Source organism: Tubulanus polymorphus, chromosome 11, assembly GCF_964204645.1.
Source record: "Tubulanus polymorphus chromosome 11, tnTubPoly1.2, whole genome shotgun sequence".
Taxonomy (NCBI): domain Eukaryota; kingdom Metazoa; phylum Nemertea; class Palaeonemertea; order Tubulaniformes; family Tubulanidae; genus Tubulanus; species Tubulanus polymorphus.
The window spans coordinates 11,492,509-11,517,194 of record NC_134035.1 but is presented as its reverse complement, the minus strand read 5'-3'; the positions used below and the strand labels follow the sequence as shown (position 1 = coordinate 11,517,194).

At 38.7% G+C, this 24,686-nt stretch overlaps 1 protein-coding gene across 2 annotated transcripts; it reads right to left on the bottom strand.

Moving 5' to 3' along the window:
• Nucleotides 1-189: 189 nt before the first annotated feature.
• On the bottom strand, nt 190-24,175 carry LOC141913260 (plastin-3-like). 2 transcript variants are annotated; one of them, XM_074804735.1, is made up of 13 exons: nt 24,107-24,175; nt 20,003-20,158; nt 17,277-17,440; nt 16,543-16,626; nt 15,969-16,176; nt 15,252-15,437; nt 14,890-14,967; nt 10,269-10,479; nt 9,679-9,720; nt 7,518-7,694; nt 6,502-6,713; nt 5,836-5,979; nt 190-5,736 (listed from the first exon to the last, which is right to left on the bottom strand). In XM_074804735.1, exons 1-13 carry the CDS (start codon nt 24,173-24,175, stop codon nt 5,557-5,559), a joined length of 1,911 nt encoding a protein of 636 aa, XP_074660836.1. In that variant the 3' UTR covers nt 190-5,556. The 2 variants fall into 2 exon arrangements, with proteins under 2 accessions (XP_074660836.1, XP_074660837.1); XM_074804736.1 differs by lacking the exon at nt 9,679-9,720.
• Between the last annotated feature and the right edge of the window lie 511 nt (nt 24,176-24,686).

The following is a 24,686-nucleotide window of genomic DNA, read 5'->3' as shown; positions in this document are numbered from 1 at the left end:
GCAGAAAATTTCTAGTGTCTGCATCACTTTCATATCCCAATTACGCAGAGTGCTCCTGAATCGGTGCGTTCGGTTGTTTCGTAAACGAATTCCTCAAACATACCTTAACATGGCAGACATTTACAACCAGACAAGACATAAAAACCTCAAAACGAAAACAAATGAAACAATGAATTACTTGCAATACAGCAAGGCGCATTTTATTCTTCATTCATAATGGAAAATGTAAGTATGATTTTTTTTTTTTGGAATGACAAAGTTTTCTCATTTTAAAATCTCTTGTATTATGTTGTACAAATGAACATGTGGCTCAGCAGAGCAGATGTGAGCCGATATAACAGACTATTAAACACACATAACACACCGAGGGAGTGTCCAAATAATAATAGCAGGGTGGGACTAAAATATGAAATACGTCGATATAATTCATACTATATGGGGAGTGGGCAAATTGCCAACTATTTGAACGCTCCCTTATACGTGCCTCATGCCTGTCAATTGATTAGATAAATTGTCATAACTATTCTCCGCGAAGAACATGGGGTTTCATAAGAAATTGATAAAATTCTACAGTACGTGCCTTCCTACTCGACATCAACTTATGTTTAGTAATATAGTAAGGAATGAATAGAACTCACATGAAATCAATTCAAACGTCATCACAATATTATACTGCACTTATAAAACACAATAACAGTACGAAGGTTTATACAGACACGAAATTGTTCACCAACTCTAGTAACATTAACACCTTTAAGGATCGCTCAGAATCGAAAAATCAACCCAAAAATACGGGATATTCTTGACAATACCATCGGGGTCTAACACTACAACATATAGATAGCGAGATGAAGAATTCTACGTATGCTAAATATTAATTTTTGCATCTAAGACGAGAATGAAGGAACGACCGACGACAGAAAGCTATTGGCAGTTATCAATGCACAAAAACATGAGCACCATTTAGACAACTGGACGGAGTAGCTGAAAGAGTAAGCGGCATTTCATCAGTTCAGGGTTCATATAGCAAACTGTTACCTTTTGAAAATATTTAGTACGGCCCTTAAAAATTGATGTAATTTTTCACCAAACTGTGCATAAATAGAGCTCGGACTTCGACTTTCGGTACCGGTATCCCAAATTTTTTTGTTTTGGACAAATATGTGTTATGTCAACATTATTACTGTAAGGGCTTCGACGACACTATTGATAAGGACGAGGGCTGCCGTCATAAATGATAAGATAAATGTCACCTTAGCTTTAAAAAAGTGCTTACGGTACTTTTACTTACAAAAAATGCTAACTATTACCTCCGCTTTACTACTGTGAACCCTGTAGTTCAATTTGAAATATCTTAACATCGAGAAAGAATTCAAACCGAGTCCCACAGTCATCGGTTAAGATTTAAACTAGTATTAAAACTATTTCATTTCCAATGTCTGAACACCTGCCTACGTCAAATCTTAACCATAAACAGTGGAACCGGGTCCTGGGCATTACAAACCCTTCCCGTAGTAGACCTGCGTGGCAATAATACCGGCGATGCACCCATCTTACTACGGTGCCGAGTTTCAACTTGTCGCGCAGAGGGTCGCAATGCAATCAGGTCGAAATTCCCGGCGAGCGAATCCGTGAACATTAAGTACCGCTAGTGGTAATCTGTGAGGAACAAAAACCAAAATGGAAGAACTTATTTCGTAATGATGTGAATTGTATGGGCAAAGTACAAATCACGTAGACGCAGTAAAACAACCCTGGACAATCCATTCAGTTTAATCATTCTATATCACAAGTAATCAACTCAATGAAATGGAAGCGTCGTAAACAAAATCTCCTAATTTTCGTGTGTCATTAAAATGTAATGATGCGGTAAGTAGTGACACGCCCCTAGTGATTCTTTGTGAATTTGTTCAAAGGTCGTCTTAACCTGTAGGCCTTAGTCATTGAGATAGATGGTTTGATGGTCATGCGGAGCTTCAATAGCAATTCATCAAATAATCAAGAAATCTCGTGCCGACTTTAATAAAGCATATATCAATCACAAATACTTTTCGGCCCTCCTGATAAGTGTACAAGCAACTAAAAACCAACTTAACTTGCAGCAAAATACGTTTAGTACTTTATATCAGAGCGTTCAAAACCAGTCAAGCAACTTACAAGGAGAGAGGTAATAACATAGCGTATGCATCCTAGATAATGGTCAGGATTGGATGATTTTGATCATTTCAACAAAGGTGTACCGCACTTTGCCGCAGCTTAATTCATGCCTCGTCCAACTAAGCGCGTTTAAAAAAAGAATCTCTCGGGTAAAATACAGGGGCCAGTTTTAATCGACCAGTTAGTCAACTGAGTTAACCCCATCGCCCGAGTGCAAACCAGTCGATGACCCAGAAGATTAAATGATAATAATAATCATAATAATAAACTCTACGTAAGCTAAAATACACTAATTCTACCAAACTTTGTATCCTCTCTTCAGAGTTCTTCAATATGTACAACTTAAAATAATAATTATCACAATTATAACGTATCAAAACAAATCACCGTTAAAACAATGTTTCGCGTAGTTGCCGCGCGCGATTACGAATCGTCGATTAATTGCGAAACGTATTCGAGCATCGATCAACAGTAGCAGCTCTATATCTTAAAATCACACCCGACACCGATAAAATAATGAACGGCGAGTTTTTACAATAAAATCCCCGCAATCTTTTTATATATAAATATTCTCTATACAGCATCATATCATTTACAATGACGATTCTAGAACAATTTAGATGCACAAACTTTTTGTCCGGTTCATTCGGAATCATCCTCCGTCGGCGCTGATTCGAACCCAATTACATCGAGACTCCCCATTTGATATGACAGATGACGCCAATCAGCAAATACTATTTTATTCTAGTTTCGGGTTTTTCCATTTACCGTTATATCCCCGTACATTGCCGTAGTGTCCTCGGGCAGGACACTTATCCTCATCATCTCTCTCCATCCAGGAGTAAATGAGTACCTGGCCGGAGAGATGACTCCAGAGCGCTTGTTAGCAGCTCGGTGTTATTTCTCCCCAGGGAGAGATGACTGATACATGTTAGAGTATAAAATTGGCCTAGGTAATAATACCGAAAATGTAAAGCGCTCTGAGCAGCCTGGCTGGATTTAGCGCTTTATAAGACACATATTATTATTATTATTATTATTATTATTTTGTTTTTTCCGTGAAATTTGCCCAATCGATTATACAAGACGCAATCTGATTGCTGGTAGATGTTTTTGTGCGGTAAACCTGCACACCGGGTCTAGCGTGGCAGGGTTTCGTGCCATGGCCGAGTCGAGAGATGCAATCTGGTTCGAATCACTTCCGAAGGAGGATGGGTTAAAATGCGATTGGAAATTATGCGATGTTTCTTACTTGCATTTTGTACCAGAAACACGTGCCTTTTTTATCACAAACAAACACAACTACCGAGCCTAGGAACTCAACTGTGGAACTATTCTGTCCTGTATTGCAGCTCGAACTGCGGTAACAGCTAACAGGTCTGTCGGCGCCTCATTGTAAGATGGAGATTACACATGTCAAACCAAATCAACTTTCTAAACATTATCGATAAGCATAAAAGAATGGAAAGTTGTTACAGGGAAAACAGGGATTTTTTATACAAGCAGCTTGTATCGATATCGATGTCATGAACTGAAAAAAAAATCGAATCGATAAAAATAAATGCAAAAAAAATGGCAAGCAATTTTCCAAACGAAATGTCATTGGCAAGATGAGAAACGGTTATGTATAATAATTTCTTCAAAAAACAAAAATGAAAACTTTAATTTTTTTAAATAAATGGAAGCTAGAAGGAATATTTATGTTGACTGAAGCAGTAATAATTATCATGAAGACAAAAGATTGACGGAATGGACCGAATGGTGAAAAGTGCTGTGGAAATCGAGGATTGCACTTGTGAAATTCTCTTTTTCGCGGCAGCAGTATACTTCTGAACAACTCAACTAACCAACTTGAAATTCTACGGAAAAACCAAAAGTTAATTCCCATAACACTATCATACCTTCCATCAGATGGATGGCAAGTTGCCCGTTCGAACAATTGGCAAATAACAATACAGAATGTCTAGAAAATTAACAAGTATTAGCATTAAACGTCGAAAAAAAAAACAAAGAGGAATGTTTTTTCTTTACAAGATCTGAATAGGAATGGAAACTATTACGACGATAAGTAACTGTATTAATACTTGTTAAATATTTTCTTTATGGAATTATAAACTGCGAAAAAATTTCGAAATCTAAAAATATTCGGTAAATCATCAGAGAGTGAATTGTTCCCTAGTAAAATGGAATTAAAGCCGCGATCACGTGGAGACAATTTGGCCTGGGTCGAACTAGCCCGACCAGACCCAAGTCAGATTTGAGCCGCGCTCAGAGTCACATCAATCACTCACTCATTACTGAAATACTATGAAAATGATGCTGTGGCAAGTGAGGCGAGTCACTGCCAGAACCGATGAGCATTCACACGCAATAATTTGACCCGTGCTAAAACTTGGCATGAATGTCCTGGTCTCAAACATCTTTGGTTGGGCCACTTGGCACCAGTGTGAACGTTCGGGGCCTCGTTTGGCGTGATCGCGGCAGAAGACAATTGTTGGCACACTTTATAGTCGATACTTCGATCGAAGTAGATTTTCTTCAGAATCATCACACTATATACAAGCAATGGACGCATTCTTCCCTTCCCCGTATTGAATATCCCCGCTTCGTAAAATACGCCGCATTACGGTAATAAAATTTCGAAATGTTTTCAAAATCATACGTAGCCTTTCATACTCAGTTACATATGATATATATATCTATATATATGTACAAAAATTTTCAATTTTCTTTCAACAATAAAAACGTTTTTGTTGCATATATTCTTCTATCGCGTTGCGTAAAATACTTCAGTTTCTTGTTTTTCTCTTTCGGTATATTAACGAACATTTCTCTATGACGAACAAATAATACGGCCATTCATTCGTTTGTTTTCTATTTCGCGATCAAGTTCTTCTATCCTTTCGGTTTTATCTAACCAGAATTCGTACAGCTCCTACTCGAGATCTATTTTCAGTAAAAAACAAAATCCAGACCCTATTATTCCCACGATCTACGAATTACCCCTTAACCTTAACTTTAACTCAAACTCTGAATACTGAGATTAACATCAGTCTTCTTAACCAGTCATCATTACTTCAACACCACTGGTCTCATTGAATGAATTCGTCAATCAGTATGAAGCTTTCTTGTAGTATATAGACTCCAACTCATACTCGATCTTTACACTCATTTCTCTACAGGTTTTACAAACCCGAATCTCTAAATCCCATTTTTCAATTACTATTTTGAACGTTTTGTTTTGGAGACCGTACGAACACCGATTGACAAAAACGCGTGGTACGCTTTTTTACAGCCAATAAGCGATGATAGTTCTTGATTAACCCTAATAACGATGATGTTCTATGATGTTCTGTGATGTTTTATGGGTTTCGCGCCCTCCTCGTGATGATACGTGTTTTAGATCGCTCGTGTCTCATTCGAGCCCGTCGATATATTAATGTCTAACAACATCAGGAAAGCGAACATCGTCAGCAACATTTTCGGGTTGACTTCGACGATATCTTCGGGCAGAGCGTACACGGCGGCGCCGGCTTTCCTTGCGACGCCGATCGCGTATTTTGCGTTCGCCATATAGTCCTGAAACGGAAAACATTTGAAAAACATTCCAACTTTCAGTTTAAACTATATCAAGTTTAGGCATAGGTAAAGACTAAATCAACTCTATCAACTACTTACCTCATCGCTGTTTCCATCAGAGAGCAGATCAAAGTTGACTATATTCTTCTTGATGGCTGCGACCAGCTCGACGAGGATAACACCTGTTTTCAGGGCTGGATCTTTGAAATTGTTTATCTGGTGCTTGAATCCACCTTGGATTAACTATAAAATGAACATCATATATGACAGGCGATAAAATCCTTATTCCAGTACCGCGATATTTCCATGATTCGCATTTGATTAAAGTTCAGCTTACAATCGGATATTTGATTAAAGTTCAGCTTACAATCGGATATGTAACGTGCTAACTAAGCAGTTTCAAATGACATCAAGACGTCCCGAGATTTCACTTGATGGTTAAATTTGACTCTTCAGTTAAAATTGATTCATTTCCTATGATTTAACCTTTCTACACCGCAGCGCAGTGCAGTGCTAGAACACAGCATCCCGGTATATTGATGTTAATAGTAATTAGTCTTATAAGCTATTATAAGTCATTACTTCTTTTTGGTTGCGATAACAGGTTGTTACATCATCTAGCATCTGAACTGTTCAAAACATTTATTGCATTTTCATTTCCTATATAGGTATCAGCCTTAGCGTAGACTCAAAATATATAAGTATGTCGCTCTAAGTTGTTGATTTGATTATTGCTTCCGACACACTTGTGAAAGAATAACTTACCTTTTCATTCGCCCAGGCGATGATCTCTTTTTCCTGTACCGGGGCGCCATCTTGTTTCACTTTCATCAGGATATTGAGAGTATACGCTCTCATCATTTGCCAGAGGAGCGCTAACGTCAACGTACTGTTCATGGTAGCGATATCCCCTCCGTCGATTCCAACCAGCGAGAAGTCCATACCTTTACCGAGTTCGATGCAGTATCGACAGTTTTCTGCAATGATAACATATATATCTATACCTATACGATTTACCCATATTGTTTTTTAACGCATACTCCAAAGGCAATACAGATGATAATACATGCGATAACAAAGTTTCTACATTAATATGGTGTTGACTTGGGCAATGGCCCTCAAGCCACCCATATCCGCGCTGCCTATTACTCCTCAAGCCACCCGAATCCACCAGACTCTTTTTTCATCTGCTACACGTAAATGGCTACAGTGGGATTTGAACGGATTAGTTAAGAATAAACTAGACATAGTTCCATATGGAAATCAACATTTTCCTATTTTTGAAATCTTCGGGAATTTGGAGTATGAACATGACAGATCCGAGCGCTCACTTATCCAACTAAGCCTGGATGAATTTCAGGGGGCTAATGGTTGTAATATAGGTGGCCCAACTCATCAAATCTTGTATCACATGAAATTCCCCGACTTTTTTAACCCTTTCAGTGCATCTACACCGCAGTGCGGTGTATAAATCAGTGATGGATTTTGCTAGTACACCGCACTGTGGTGTATTGATGTAATTAGTAATTTGTAATTATCTCCATTGAAAAATGGCAGCAAGTGTCAAACATAGTGAAATACTAGTAACTAACGATAGACCGCACTGCGGTGTAGACGCACTATAGTGGAATTCCCATTGTTCAACACACTAGGGTGGAATTTTTTAGAATTTTCAAATTTTCTCCAGCACTATAGGGTATTAATTAGTCAGCACTGAAAGGGTTAAAGAAAAGAAATTTCCATGACTTCTTAATTTCCAGGCAAGTGGCCACAGTACTCACCTAGCTTTTTGAAGTTGGCCGACAGTTGGCGGTACGGCGGCAGGTTAACTTTCGACCAATTGACGCAGCTCGGCTCAATCTTGTCGAACATCTTCAAGATGACGAGTCCATCGCACAGGTCGCTGTACAGATGATAAATAAAGCCCCCGCTCGTGCTGTTTATCCAGTTTCGGTAGGCTTAAAAAAAAATCCAGAAAATATCGCTGAAAAATTGCCTCGCTCGATAAGAATCACAAAAATTGTCGGTTACACCAACAAGAGGGATCGCACCGAAAACATCAACCCAGATAAAACCCAAATCACCACAACCTGAAATAAAGCACTAGAAATCCAGCTTCGCTCAATACTGCATTAATAAAAGCATAATATAAGTAAGAATAATGATAATAATATCGTGACAGTTTATTGTTTTGATGCATAGTAAATACTATGGGAGCGTTCAATAAGTTCACACTTGTTCGGGAGGGAGGGTTTTAATTTTCATAACTAAACAGGATACAGGAGAGGATAGTAGAACAAACTTACATACTTTATACATGCAGAGTATAACAGTCTTTAAGTTGATATACTCAATCGCCAATATTTGTGCTAATATTGTGTATAATCGAGATGGTTTTTGCAAGAAATTTTTTTTCAATCAAGCAAGTGTAATAATTAGGAACACTATCTAGCAATTCTAATCATAATTGCAATCGTAATCATAATCGTAACCTACCTAAGAGGGGGGTCAGTAATTCTGATACAAAGGTGGTACGGGGTGGGTAAAAAATCAGGAAATTTCGGGGTACTTTTTGAACACTCCCTCAGAATGCAGTAGCACCGGACAACTTCAGGCACGTAGTACAGTAGTTTCCTAACATGGAGGCAAATTGTGTTGACAGCAGTTATTTCTCTGCAGATATATTCAATTTATTCATTTTTTATGAATCACGTATTGATAAAGAAGCACGAGGTCAATAGCATCATCAAAATTCCCTGTGTTTTCCAGGTTTTTGGTCAAATCAAAACTGTGAAATTCCCCCAAGTTTTTCCCCGATTTTTTTTCAGATTCCCCGAGTTTATCCGGGTCAGAGAGAGGTCACCCTGCGATAGTTATAATAGAACACGCATTTTCTGTACGTGCAATAAACGCGATAACTTCTCTGAACAGAAATTTGCCTCAGTGAACTGATTCGCAGTGTTACGCGCCTCGAGGGGACACGTACAACTGACGCATATGTACTGACAAATAACAGTATGAAATTAACAAGAGCGTCAAATATCGACGATTTAATGATTTGAAAAATTCATAACATTGAAGGACATAACATAACATTGCCGTAGACAGTTTGTAATTCAGGTCAATATGCCCCTCATGCGTTGATCCATGGGACGAATTAATCAGTATACAACCAGTATACACCAGTATCACCAGTATACCACCAGGTTCCAGAGAGCAAGAAAATTTTACTCATATTGTTAGGTCCGTGACATTTTGGATTTCAAAACTGCCGAGAACCAGGGTCCCTATAGATAAGTTTTTTTAAAAGGAATCAAGGAATTGTAGGGAGTTCATTCAGGGACAATGAGAGTTCATTCACCGCTGTGCAACAAGTTCTAGTGTGAAGGAATCTCGACTGTGTTTTATATAAAGGGAGGGAAGGCTACCTTTTGGTTAAGTAAAATTTACCAATAGGGCCCGATCTAAATCTTGTCTGATGCGATTGTTCGAGGTTTTCCAATTACTGACCGGGAATACCGGGTTGTACCCATTACCGAGGAGTATTTATGGCATTCGGACTATACGACCCTTCTCCACTAACTGAAGGCAATGTCTTCAGTAAAACCTACGCACACGAAACAAGAAACAAAAACATAAATGTATCACAGATATAGAAAAGTAAAAACGTTTTTAACACAAACTGTTTCTTGTTTCATAATTTTTTTGTCCGCGTGCGCTAGGCTTTAAACGAAGCCAGCCTACAGTTAGAAGGGTCTATAGCCCGAGAAAGTGCGAGGAAGAATTTTTCGTCGAGCTCGAAAGTTTTGCCAGCAAGAGCTCGAAAACGAGAGCTCTTCGGAGAGAGAACCTCGAGAGTGACTACTCGTTGAGAAGGAGAACCGGAGCCGAGAATGGACGCACAGAATATCATATATACTACTACCGTGTGACTGTACCTACCACGCTCTTCGCGACTTTCCTTTACGATCACTTCAATTTCCTCTTGAAATAGCAATATTCATTCAATTTAGATTTGAAAATGTTTTGGTAAAACAACGCGTTCGCACAAACGTCGAAACCTTTCAGCTTTTGCCAACAACGAATCAAGGGTAAGGGGATTTATAAAAAGTTTATAAAAATGATGACAGATTGTTGTTCCGACTGCCCCAAAATTTCGAAATCAGGGTCAAAAAGATAAATTTTCAGGGACACAATTAGGGAAATTGAAGAAATAGAATAATTTTTAGAGCGACAATAGGGAACCAATAGATTTTCAATAGCATGAAAAAACCACCATCAGGGACAGCGATGCATTTTTCAGGGAGTATACTTGATAATCACGGACAGTTAACAGCTCTGTGGAGTTCATTGGTGTCGCGTTGCATCTCAGGCAAGCGGAGTCAACTGAAGCTGTAAAAAATCTACCCAGAATGTTGACTACCGCAGACACGTACGCCTCATTTTCCAGTCCGTCATAAAACCTGAGGCTGTTTTCAATCAAATTGAAAAGAATCCTAAATACGACGGGCGAGGGCGAATAAAATACGTACTTTTTTCCTCGCGAGTCTCTCCGGCGACTTCCACGTCGGACGCCCGATCGCCGACATCCAACGCCGGGTAGTTGTTGAATAGATTCGCGACGAAAGCTAAATTCAGTTTCTGGTTGCCGCTGACGACGTCTTGTGGCGAGACGAACATGCGACACTGGATTTTGTCCGCTTCCCTCAACATGAGATCAGCCCTCTTCAGATGATCTTGTTCCTGCAAAACCATGTATACATCTTTATTAACTAAGAAAAAACTATTACAAATCAATTTTTGAATCATTCTTAATCAACATCTTCAAGGACTAATAGGTCCTGCCTCCACAAACATGGATCTTTCTTTAGTTAAATAGCTATGTTCTTTTTTTCATCTTAAAATAGGGAATTTCCCTGTTATTTATTTGGCTGGTAAATTTCGTTTGATTTATATGTTCTTAAGGGAAGGGTAAAAAAAATTTGGATCCCCAATCGACCCAAAAATATCTATTTCTACCACACCACCAAAAGGTAGCCATACCAGTAAACAGCAGACATTTTTCGAAAGCTAATAAGGGGTGCGGATACTAGATATAATGGGTAAAAAAAAGTTGGGAATTTTAGTTCAACCCGGATATAGTGAGTAGAGCAATTTCCTGGTCAGAGATAACATGTCGATCTACTAGTATATGCAAAACAAGTCGAAAATAATGAACTTCAATCGACATTCAAATGAACAGGTATACAATACTGGTCGATAGCTTCCGGGTTATACTGCACACCATATGAAAGAATGAGCGCAGACTAAATTCATAGTCAATGAAAATATACTCGTACAATGTCAGTATGTGGGTAGTACAGGTAAAAGGAGTATCAAAGACCTTGAATTCATTCGGGCAAAAAAACATTAATCACAGTTCTACTAATATTGACTACTTTGAATTCTATGAATTATACATTATTTAGACAATCTATGAATAGGTCAAAGAAAACCTAAACTAACTACGAAGATAGCGCAAATGTAAATAATTCAAATTTTTCAGTACGAGATGATATCTGAAAAGGAGAGAATCCCACAATGATAATAAAAAGTCCAAAAATGAAACTTCGAGATTAGTAAGTTATTTCAACGTTTCGACAATATTCTAATAGTCATCTTCAGGAATAATGGAATAGTCAGGAATAATTCATTATACCTGAAGATGACTGTTAGGATATAGTCGAAACGTTGAGATAAACTACTATCTCGAAGATTCATTTTCGGACTTTTTATTATAATTGTGGGATTCTCTCCTCATCGCGTCAACACAGATATAGTGTTCTACCAATCGTGATATCTGAAAAATTTGACGAGGAATTTTCCGACTCTGGAAGTAGGCTAGAAATTTTTCCGACTCGAAAACGAAAAACCAGCAGTTACGAAGCGCGCTATTAAATAGTTAAGTCGATTCAGGTCCGACAAACGTGAATTCCATTTCCTTTCATAACACGGCAGGTGTTAACAATAGAACCTGTCATAATACTATACGATATTAAGTACATACATCTTGAGACGCGAACACTCGCTTCGCGCATATTTTACTGGCATTCTTAAATGTGATATTGATGACTATAAAATTACACGGTTTATCGCGAGACGTCATCTTGTCGCTTTATAACGACTGCCTCAAGAGCAATTAAACACTACAAAATATAAAATAGCATCGCCCAATCACTCCACAATTCGTTTACATGATTTTTCATGATGCCATGCTTATAATGCAGGGTCACTTCACATCAGTCATTCCTGGATATAAATTTTCAAGGAAAAAATTCCAAATTTTTCGAGGAAGTGTCTGCATCACTTTCATATACCAATTACAGTAGACTCCTCCTAAATCGGTACAGTTTATCTCGGTACACCGTTAATTTGGTGGTTTTGTAAGGAAATTTTTATCTCTAAGACTACCTAACCTCGATTTCTTATTCGGTAACCGCCAAATTTAGTAAACACAAATCCAGATCCCAACTGACCGATTTAGAAGCGGTCTACTGTACAACTTCAAAAATATCTTATTGCCTATTTTTCAAAATTGAAGGAGTTTTAAAGAGTCCTGGGCACTTTGCTCAAATTTCTGGAGTTTCAAGCACAAAGCATTTTCACGGAGGTTTTTAGAAATTGAATTCACACAACAATACGAAGGTCTATATCCGTGTTGCAGATTAATTCACTGTAAAAGCCTCGAGCATTTTTGTCCTGTATACTTTACTCAAAGTCTACGGCAAAATCATCTGCGCATTACTCATCTCATATGACACGCATTTTTAAATTCTTTCAGAAACTGCAGATGGAGGATATCAAATGCCGCGTGATCGGTACTGAGTTTTTAGGTTACAACTACAAAGAGATGAAATAATGATCCCTTCAATTTGTGCACCTCCTTGGACGCAAGTGCCACAGTTTTGGTTTGCAGTTATCAACGGCATTCATATCTACAAGTATCGGTCTTTATGTCGCATAATGCCAAATGTCCAGCCTTGTTACAAAAAAGAAATAAAGTTTTGAATTCAGAATTCAACAAACGGCTTATCTATGAGACCAATACCCGATTGAACTGTTAGGTTACTGCTCAGATAAAGCTTTTAAGCTATTTGTCCAGTAACTGTGGATTAGACAGTATAAAATTCAAACTGCGTAATTAAGTAATATAGCTTAAAAATCTTCCGAATCAGCAGCAAATTAATATCTTTAATATCCAATTAAGCTTTGCATATATATGGTCTTGAATATATGATATAATCTTATATATGAATAGTCATCACTTGTTGAAGATCTGCGATGGAACCGTATGCCTCAAATATCTAAACGTTCCGATTTCGTTAATCTATGTTACAATAAGGACGGGTAAGAAAGAAACCATCTCGTCAGGTGAAAGCAGAAAAAACTAGGTTAAAGAATTAATACGTAAATTCTAACGCTACACGCATAAAACACAACTTTACCTCCATTATCTCCTGGAACGGAAAGAAAAGTAAATAATGAATTCATGCATAAAATTAGTATCGACTCGAAAAAGTGATGCGAATCGTTGAAAAAAATATTCTCTTAAATTCGTCGAACCCTGGATGCAGTAAGCACATAGTCAGTGAAGTTCGGACTAGATTTTTACTAGTTCGATTTTCCTCGATAATTCGAATCAAGAATGAAATCGCAACTCGCAAATGATCCAGAATTTGGTTCGTGTTATTTTGAGGACGTGTACGGGATTGAAAAGCAATCTTTCAATTACAGGCCGGTGTTCGATGAATTAAGTATTTGAAATTTTGAATGAAGACATTTTCGATAATTTTGACCCAGTTCAATAAACTAATCATTTGTGAGTAAAATATCTCTCTACCAGGCTCAAAATGAAATACAGAATTGTAGAACAGGTCCAAATGAATAACTACTTTGATGTATTAGGGGAGCGTTATGTAAATTTGGTTTAAACTAATCATGATCAGGGCCCAGTTTCACAAAAAAGTTAAACTCAAATTTTTGGTGTAATTGCTAATGGTTACTTCATGTTTTCAATGAAGACAACAATTCAAACTAAACCGTTTTAGGCTTAAACTTTTTCGTGAAACCGGACCCAGTATTCAGCCGCACTACACTGCGTGCACGCGCGTGTGTGTGTATAACGCTGCATCTATTGTTTTTCAAGCGACGTTTTTAAACAACGCGTATATTTCCGATATCAACAGAAAGCAGCGACGAATGTTTCGGCCAGGAAAACGAAACTCGATGGTACTACAATATGCACGACGTCGACACTGCCGGCCTGATAAATTTGTCTATATTTCAAGTGCACTCCACAGTCGCGCAACTAACCGTGTACGGGTGAACACTATATCCATCAGTATCAAACTGAATTGTAGAATGTAAATGATACTGTGTTGCTTGAAGGGACATTTTGCGTGTTTTCATCAATTATCCATTAGATCCCAAGATAAACCTGGATCTATAGATCCAGAAACCAGGGCCCAGTTAGCTTGACTCGCATCCGAAAGTGTTCTTAAATCATGAGACTCGCCTTAACTCGTAAAGATAGGCTTGAACCAAGATGGACTAAGACTGATCTTAAATCTAAGCCTTCACAGTACAAGTGGGCTTCAGGTGGCCCAGTTCGATAGTCATGGCTTAGACTTAAGACCAATTTAAGACCATTTTAGTTCTATAACCAATCTAACAACTTAAGACCAGTCTTAAAATCTAAGACCATTTTTGGACTTAAGTCTCAACTGAGGAACCGGCCCGAGTGTTCTTAAAATCGAAGACCGATCTTAAGTAGTTAGATTGGTGGGTCTTGAATTAAGAGAGACTAAGGCTGAACTTAAATCTAAGCCTTCACTGTGTAATCCAATCCGGATATAAATACAGTATAGTTAAATCACAATATTCAACGATATTGTTTATTTTCCATCCCGTTTTGTGTCTTTTCTAAAATTCACGATCAGCTTGAATGAGTTTGAAAAGTTCTCATAGATTTGTGCAAATATTTCACTTGAAATTAGTTCATCCTCAATTGTTCTTTAACTACCGGTAAGTAACTAGAAGAATCATAACTCGATCGTACGTTAAAAAGAGATGATATTGAAGCCAATATTATTTTTCCGCGCGACGGTTACTTACTTGGAACGCTTGCGACGTAACAACGTTTGACTCGGCGGGAGCGATCCGGCTTAACAAGTGTAAATATATCTCCGAATCCTGAAACGTAAAGAAAAGGGATTTTAAAGAGGGTTCCGGACCAACCCTGAGTCAATGAATCAAATGAAGCCAAAATAGTTAAAACAGTTCATGCGATGATATTCAGTGGAATCTGATTATCACAACCTTGAATACAGCTATTCATTTGTTACAAACTTTTGTCCCAAATAGGACAATTATAGGAATTCCAGACTGGACATAATAAAGATCGGGTTATAAAGAACTGAAGTTAGCTTTAACGAGGTTCCAACGAACGAGGAATGCCGACCAACGCAACAACGTACCATGATATCCGTATTGAAATTTCTTATTCGTCGCGGTTCGCCCGATTTCTCGAGATGATAATTCACCCAACGCATCAGTAATTCCTCGGGAGACAACGCTTGCAGGTCGGCGAGCGTTTCACCGTCGAGTAGCAGCGCGGCAAGTTCGGCGTGATCGTGTAGATTGATGTCGTTCAACAAACCAAACTATTTACGAAAAAGCAGAAGAAATTGTTTCATCTTTCTCGCCACAAATACTCCAAAAGCAGACGTAGGTCGGCCTCGCCACTTGTTGCGACATGATTCTAAGCGCTGGCCAGAGATGATCACGTCTCCCAGACGCAACAGATGTGTATACCGCTCTCGCTACTGACAGAGTGGCACACCTACATCTGCCTTAGCCTTTACGAAAATAAGGGTGTTCGCAGAAAAGCCAGTCTCCCTCCTCTTCATCGTGAAAGAAACCTTGATTCTGCTAATTAAATAAAACACCGCGAGCAGGGGCGGATCCAGTGGGTGAATTTGACTACATTCCTAGAAATCACTGAACAATGATCTGCAAACGAAGTAGCAAGCAAGAAATTTTTGAAAAATAACTCGTTTTCCTTGTATCTAAGGCATTCTGGACCGGTCAGATTATGTACTTCTAAAAATTAAATGTCAGTTACATTTTTTTCTGACTACATTCCAGAATATAGAATAATTACCGGATAACAAATTCAGAACTCGTTTACGTACCCTGATGATTTGCCAAACCAACCCGAGCACGAGATGTTGCCGACCGTCGATGAGATCTTGCGGACCGATGTTGACGATATTGCAGCCGATACCCTGCGCCGATTGTAATACTAGAGTTTGATTCTCGTGTTTCGTGAACAGAGTCAGTTTATCTTTATTCATCACACGTTCGTCTATCGTGTCCGGGCAAGAACAGTTGATCATTTTACTGAAAATGCGCGAAACGGTTCGTCAAAATACGATATACGTCGGCCCATGTCCTAATCCACAAAATAAATCGTCCAAATAATAATCCAGGGCCCGGTTTCATAGACTGGTATCAAAGTTATCCCTAGGGATAACTCCTAAATCTGGTTAACAACCACCATAGTAACAATGAGAAACCATGGCTACAACTGACGAATTTCAAAATGTTCCCAGAGACTATTTTGCTTGCATGAAATCCAGCCCAGGATACCAAAAGTAAGCACTGTGTAAGCACTTTTTGTAATTTCTGCGAAAAGTAAGTACTTCGGGAACTCACTATGACTCTGAAGGTTTTACAGATCTGACACAAACAAAAACATGCTCTTACCATAATACAATTCCATCACTTAGGTCTTCGAACAAATTTTTAATGGGTAAATATGGTTTGCAGTCTGGATCGCTGGCAAATTTTCTGTAAAAGAAGTAGAAAGGGCAATAATTGTACGAGTCACGGCAAATTGATTCATTCATAGCGAGCGTATTCGTGAAGGCAAATATGAAACACGGGAAATCCTGCAGCCATTCAGACTGGAAATTAGAAAACTCGATTGCACGAATAACACACTGTACTCGGCCTTACTGTGTTAAGATTTCATACAGCACTGAATTTATCGCAAACAGTTGGGAATTTGATGAACTAAAAAAGCCCAACACACACGATACTGAGAAACATAGAAACAGAAGACAGAAACATGTTCCCAAGTGTTTCCCAGTGTCTTGTGCGTTTAGTATAAACATGGTCTATGTCTTTCACATCTAAAATGTTTAATTCCATGTACCTGTGATTCCCTGGGTCGTATGTGTTTACGAGAAAAACAAGAAACATAGTCGAGGACAAGGTATTCGAGATGAAACAAGTTTCTGGGTTTTCCTGTTTTAATGACAAACTTTGTTCATGGCGTAACAAAATACCAGCTCACCTCTCTTGATGCTTTATTGGAGCAAGCAGTAAGAGGATCTATATCTTTATTACGACTCATTTTTTGCAGAACTTTTCGTGTTGGCGAGTAGTTTATTCAAACCTTCCAACCCCGAGGGTATGGAGTCCGTATCTGTTCTTACCTGTTGATCCAATCAGTGAACGCGTGTTTCTCAGCCTTACTGAGACTGTGCGTGACACCTTCAGCCGTCTGCTCAGAAAGACCTCCGATCGTTTCGATACCCGATTGTCGACTGAGTAACTTAGTGAAGTTACAGTTCTTCTCCTTGCGCAACATGACCGCCGTCTGTAACGAGAAAGAACACATGGAATAGACGAGGAGCTCGTGATGATTTGGCCGGCCAAAAGAATGATCGATTTATTCAGCGTAACTACGGTGGCATAAGATCCGACCGACCTAAGTGTACTTACGACTGTACATAAGGTCATAGCCAATGAACAGCGATGTACACATCACATGACTTAAGCATTTGGTTCAAAACAATCACGGATCTCAGGTGACCAGAGTGTAGCTAAGATCCGACAAACTAGTTTTGCCCGAATTAGCGATTCGATTGTGCGAAGTGACATGAGTGAATCGTAGACGATCGGATCTTAGTGCCTCATCTTACTAGACAAGGAGCTGGTTATGTGTGGGGTGGCCGGTCTGGTCGTCAGGGGTCATTTAAAATCAGATTAAATTTAACGAGATTGAGCAATAGAAAGTTTGTGAAAATACTCTGATGCGTTGCATGGTAGACCAATGACTCATCAAATATGATATTATCAGTTACTAGTTATTAGCATCGCCCTAGGGAAGAATGATGCCATTCAATTTCGCCCTGCTTCTGTCTGCTTTACTTATAATTTCACAAAAGAGATGAAGAATTACGATACAACAACATAAAACAACTTGAGCTAGATTGAGCTTCCTAATGAATGCCCCTGGACTCCGGGAGAGGGTGGAATAAGCCCCAAATCTAACTTGTCTTTGATTTAAAGTACAATCGATGAAACAATTTAGCCCAGGTTAAACAGTAGACCGAGATCAGACCAGTGTAAATTTGGCTTAGTCACTTTCAAAACAAGTTGAATTAGTTCAACCCATGAAAAAATTATTCACGGGCCTAATTCGACAGTTTTGGTCGGGCCAACTCGAGCATGCTGATCATTTATTACATCACAAAATACCCGGCAATGATAATAATCTTTCCCTAAAGGTTTTTTCTTAGAAATTACACTATTTTGAGTAACTGGTTACGTATAATAATATGAATTAAGACTTCAACTCAATGACTGCGGAACTGGGTCAAAATCGGACGAGTTTCACAAAACAAGTATAACCCCTCGTCAGGGGGGTATTAAACGAGTTGACCCCTCCTCCCATTTCACTTAGGCCTAAAAATTGGTTAAAAAACAGGCTGCAATCGTATCGTTAGTTATAGGTAAGGACACTAGACGCTCGCAGGCATGGCTATATCATTGCGCTCTATACCTCTCTCTCTCTAAATCTAAATCAATAGTAATTATACACAACGGATAATGAATTTTTTATCAGATCCGCAATAAATACAAAGGCACACACAATATATACATATAAACACACACACACATGTAGGCGCGTAACAGCATGTATCAATTTGTCAATAATATTAGCTACAAATGATACTAACAACCACCGACCAAGTGACTGACCGACCGACTGACAGACCGAGTGACTGACCAATGGTCGTCACATAAAATTAGAAATCGCATAATAAATCGGGCCGTTACGTGAACCAACGCGCTATACTTTAATACAGAAAATATCGGAATATTACGCACAACAGCCAACAATACGAGGACGGAATGAGTAATTATTTTTCAATAGCCGTGACACTCGACCGAGCGACGGTACGTTCCAAGCCTAACGTATCCGATTTTCTAATTTTAATGTCGATAATACAGTTCACTCAGCTCGTCACAGAGCGTGTCCCCGCATACAAAACCGTTTAGAAAATTGTATGTAAACGTTTTTTTCATTATCTTCAAGTAAGGATTTACCCCTTTTTGTTTGTTCAAATCAAATCGAACGAAATAATAATCAAATAAATAATTTACGGTGAATCCCTACTTAAAGATGAAAACAAAAAACGTTTGCCATTTTCAACTGCCGAGTTCCGACTACAGATCAGTCATTCCTGGATATGGTCTGGGGGCAATTCCATCGAGTGGGAAATCTATTTGATAGAGCTTGGCAACAACCAGTTTCAGATTCAGGATAATATAAGGAGTTTTGAAATAGTTTTTTAAAGGAGAAAATGTCATAATGTCGAGGAAGCATCTGGATTCTTGCAGCAAAAATTAAGGGTGAACATCTTACTTAACCCTTTCAGTGCTGACTAATTAATACCCTATAGTGCTATAGAAAATTTGAAAATTCTAAAAAATTCCACCCTAGTGTGTTGAACAATGGGAATACCACTATAGTGCGTCTACACCGCAGCGCGGTGTATCGTTAGTTACTAGTATTTCACTATGTTTGACACTTGCTGGCGTTTTTCAATAAAGATAATTACAAATTACTAATTACATCAATACACCGCAGTGCGATGTACTAGCAAAATCAATCACTGATTTATACACCGCACTGCGGTGTAGACGCACTGAAAGGGTTAATATCGGTAAACAGCATTAGGTACTTTAAAAACTTCCTTGGACAGGTTCGTAAGAGTTTTCTATATTTTTGAGGTACTTAAAAGTCATGCTTCAAAAGCCAAGCCACAATGCTATATACTAAACAATGAAGATCCCAGCTTGTCGATGAACGCTGTTTTAGAACTAGATCAATGACCCCCGATTACTCTTTTTTTAATACAATCTTTATTACCTTGATGAACTCGTTTTTGCTGAGTTTGCCGTCGGAGTTTGAATCATGGTTGCGTATCAAATCTCGTATCTCGTACGACGGGATTCTCAGATGCAGTTTCTCGAATGCATCCTTCAATTCTGATATCTCGATGAAGCCACTCGCATCGACGTCGATCTGCGAAGAAATTGCGATAATGATAATAACAGTAGTAACGCTTTATTGAAAACCTGGTGTAAAATATAACATGTATGCCAAGGGACAGGTGTCAAGAGTCCACGGAACAGGTGTCAAGAGTCCATCATTCACTTGGGATTTCATCCAGCCTCAGCGTGGATTTGACCCGGATGGCATCGGTTAACTCAGCGACGGTGCTACACTAGACCCACTGCACAGATACATGTCCAATGAGAATCTGCTGCACCAATCAGATTACGCGTTGAATGTAACCTGATTTGTGGCAAATAATGACATGCTCTAAGCTGCATATTTACCCGTGTATTTCTGATGCCCTACTTTATGTAGGAAGAACCCCTTTTCTCCAGAACCCTTTTTGATAAATTCATGTATCCACTTCGCGGCAAAAATGTGCTGTATATCACTTCATTTACACTTGTTTGATGAGAATACAGTAGATCCCCACCCTCCCCCTCCCCCCCGAGTGCTTTCACTTTTACTCGAATACAAATCTTATGTCAGTAGCTTGCTTGTTTTTATCGTCGAAATCGAATAATCACCTAACTCCATAAAAAATCAAAGGTCCCAAATGATTCCATTCCTAAATACTTATTATCTATGTAAGCAACATTTATTAATATATCCTCAATCGAGGTCATTAGGTCGGCATTCATTATTGTGTAATAATTAGTTCGTATGATTTCGGTAATTTGAACTCGACTGCGCTGCGCTTTTCAGGTTATTATTACAGTGACCTAAAAGCAGAGCCGTCTCGAGTTTGTGCTTGTTTAAGGCCTCTGTGAATTTTGCATTAATGCAGTGTGTCAACTTTGACCATTCAAATTCATAGTTGCAACACCCATAAAAACGGCACCTTGGCTCAACAGACTCTCGGTCTATGTTTGATGGCCTATAACCTCTATTTTTGATCATCCTCCCCCGGCAGGGATTCGAACCTGACGGCATCGAGATTGCCACGGCACGAAACCCTGCCATAATCGACCGTGTGCGCAGATACATGCGCAGTTCAGATGATGTGATTTTTAGCCAATCAGAAATCCCGTTTTATTTTAGCCCGGGTTTTCCCATTTATAGTTCTTCCTTGAAATTTGCCTCAACGATTATACAACGAGCAATCTGATTGGTGCCGCCAGTTTTCGTTCGGAAAGCTGCGCATGTACCTGCGCACCCGGTCTACTGATGCAGGGGTTCGTGCCGTGGCTGAGTGTAGTGATGCCATCAGGTTCGAGTCCCTGCAGAGTGAGGATGTTTTTGATAGAGATGGAGACATCTCACTGCCTCAACCATCACACCATGTTTTCAGGGAAATCCATCAACAATTGCAAGCCATATAGAGCGAATAAGTCCCCCCCACCACCATGACAAAATCAACCTAAAAACGTGTTCTGGGCCTAAGAGCCAATCATCAGTTAAAATCATCAGTGACACTTCTCATTTACAGTGCAGTAAGTAACACTATAAAACGACCTCAACGGTTGACATTGTATAATGTAGGAACACGCCGTAAGGACCTGATTGGTTGGCGTGTTCTAATTTGTTAATCTGTATTTTTTTTCATTACCGCCCGACTTCCTTTTTCAAGGGAATGATGAAATGTAATTGAATTGGGCGAAAGCAAGATGCCGTAGCCATGACAACTAGTACACGCCAGACCACTCATTGAAGTACTCGCTTCTTAGCGCATATATAGACCTATAAATACAATATACATTCCCGACAGGTGAATGATACTTAAAATAATCAACTAGCAATATCAGAGAGAGGATAAGGATAGAAGAGAAAAGTTGAGTTTGAATAATGATAATATAACAATAATAATTATCATTTTCTTGATATAGCGCATTATCTACATCAGTAATCTTTGCACTTTGCATAAGATAAGAAAAATCAAAAAATTAAAAGTACAATCCCCGGTGATATGCAAAGCATTGAGATTACTAAAATTGTCGATTCGTTAAAACAAAAATAAGACAAATAGGTTCGTTTAAAAAGATATGTTTCCATGTTTGATTTGAAAGTTTCGACTGTAGCACTAGATCTAATAGGCCTATGACTAGGCAGAACATTCCAAAGTTCAGGAGCAGCAAATTCAAAAGCTCTCTCAGCAAAAGTTATATGTATGATAGGTTTTCTCTAGTTGATTAAAATCCTGACTGGAACGAAGACGTCGAGATAACAATTATACAACAGGGATATTGAATGAAAGCAATGCTCTGAGAGAAACACTGGCTCAAAATCCTATCTAGGCAAACTTGATTTAAGACAGTTATTTGCACGAGAGGGACAGCAGGGACAAGAAATTGAGCAAAAACATTCAAATAAAACAATAGATGATTTGTACTAGAAATGGTTCGTAGACATTTTATGCATTTTTGTCAACAAAATGCTTTTTTTCATAAGTTCACCCTAAAATATACAGGCTTTAAGTACAACCAAATTACTTGAATTGAAGTCACTTAGGACCAATTAAATTCAACCGATTGAGAATGAGAAATCTGGATTGATCATCACATTTCACACACAATTATGGATGGATGTACCATGAATAATATCCGGACTCGACAATAGTAGTCATTATTCTACACAACTAACATAAAGTTTCTAACTTAGGGGTCATTCATTTATTACGTACGCATCAAGGAAGGCGGGAGGGGTCAGTGCAATTGCATACTGTAATGCTTAATGTATATGAAAAAATGGCCGATTTTGCGTACAGAGGGGGAGGGGGGGTCGAAAAATTCAAATTCTATGCGTACGTAATAAATGAATGATCCCTTTTGATCTGATACACGGCGGCAGAATTATGCATTTCATTCAAATATGAAAAAAGTGCCTAGGCCTTTACATGACGAACTTTTCGCCTAAACTAGTTATATTAACTAGGACTATTGTACGCAGACAAATTGTCAGTGACAGTGAAATCACACGAACCGTAACAATTGACAGTTTAATTGAGGATAATTGTTCGATCAATGGCCATTTTAAAAGGATTCAACCCAGCGCTAGGTGATTAAGATAAAGAATTGAAAAATTAAAGGCTATTAGGCTTCAGCCTAATGTAATGTTGGAATTCTGAATTCCTGGATATTTCTTTGATTTTTCCAACCCGATCATAATTCCCTGACTGAATTATTAGATATCCTTTATCTTTATTGCCCTAATCAGTGTGAATCAATGATTGATTCATCATTAAATTTTTTTTCCGTTTTTCATTTTTTCCTTGCGCCCTCATAACTTTTTTCTTTTGTACACTGAAGAATCAAAGTAAAGGCCTAAACTAATAAGATATTTTACTAATGGCATCGATTTTCTCAATTAATATGATCATTCTATCTAGCCTATTTTTGACACAGTTGAGCGTGGTCAGGTCCAGGTATTTAAGCCTAACAACTGTGGGCCCCGTCAAATTGGGCTCAAAATTAAGGCCTGTTTGCTACCTACATTCTCATCGTAAATAATTTATTACTAACATTCTCATGTTTCGAGCTTGTTTTCAGATTTTTCATGGCATAAATTGTGCAATTCATGTGGACCAAAACATTGTCAGAGCAAATGGGATCTGTGTTGTGTATGTTTTCATTGACATGACCACTTTTCTGACACACAAGCTGTCATCAATGTCAGTGTACAGTACGTGTGACAGAACTAGCACAGCCGATAACATAGAATACATCGTGTGACAGACAGTAGGCCGTAAAAACCTTTTTATGCACTGGTTTATTGCTGGTTTATTGCTGGCCCCACTATTCGTAGACATGAACTGAACATGAACTGAACGGACCATAAACAGACTAAGACCTAACCGGTTGAAACTGCAAATTCAAACCTATCCGCTTTATGACAACGACCAGCTCTGCATTTTAAATACAAGCTACATCGCAGATTTTCCAGTTTGCTAGTTATCGAACATTCATCGGCGCGACTTACCGAATCAAAAGCGGTTGTTATTTCTTCGAGTTCCTCTTCGTTTAAAGTTACCGTCTCCATGTCCGCCATTTTAAATGTGTCATGTAAATATTGTGGGCGTGTCGCAACGTGTCACATGACTACCGGGAAAAGTTTTGACTTCCGGCGAACTTCACAGCGAATCGCACGCGGATTGATACATCCAGCTTTTCGCGGGCTTTTAAAGCGCGGGAAAGTGCCGCGTATTCGAACGATTCGAATAGATTCGAATCCCAATATTTACCCCACGCCGCGGATCGGTGGTCGGTGCGGTGTCGTCGAGCACCGACAAAATATTAAGGTCGATTCAAAACAAAATATGGGTCTGGAATTATGAACATCTTCAACTACATGGGCACTTTAATATCAGCCTGTGGTAGCCAAAATTCTAAACAAATTATTAAACGATTTCATCGGTGGTGCTGGTGAAACAAGTGACATTTTCAACGAGAACCGGCTTTTCCATCTATCCCACATTCGTACACTTACTAGACTAATCTGTCCGTCTGAAGCGTGATTTAATCTGGCGCCGCACGGTTAATATTTTGAAAGGGGGAATCTG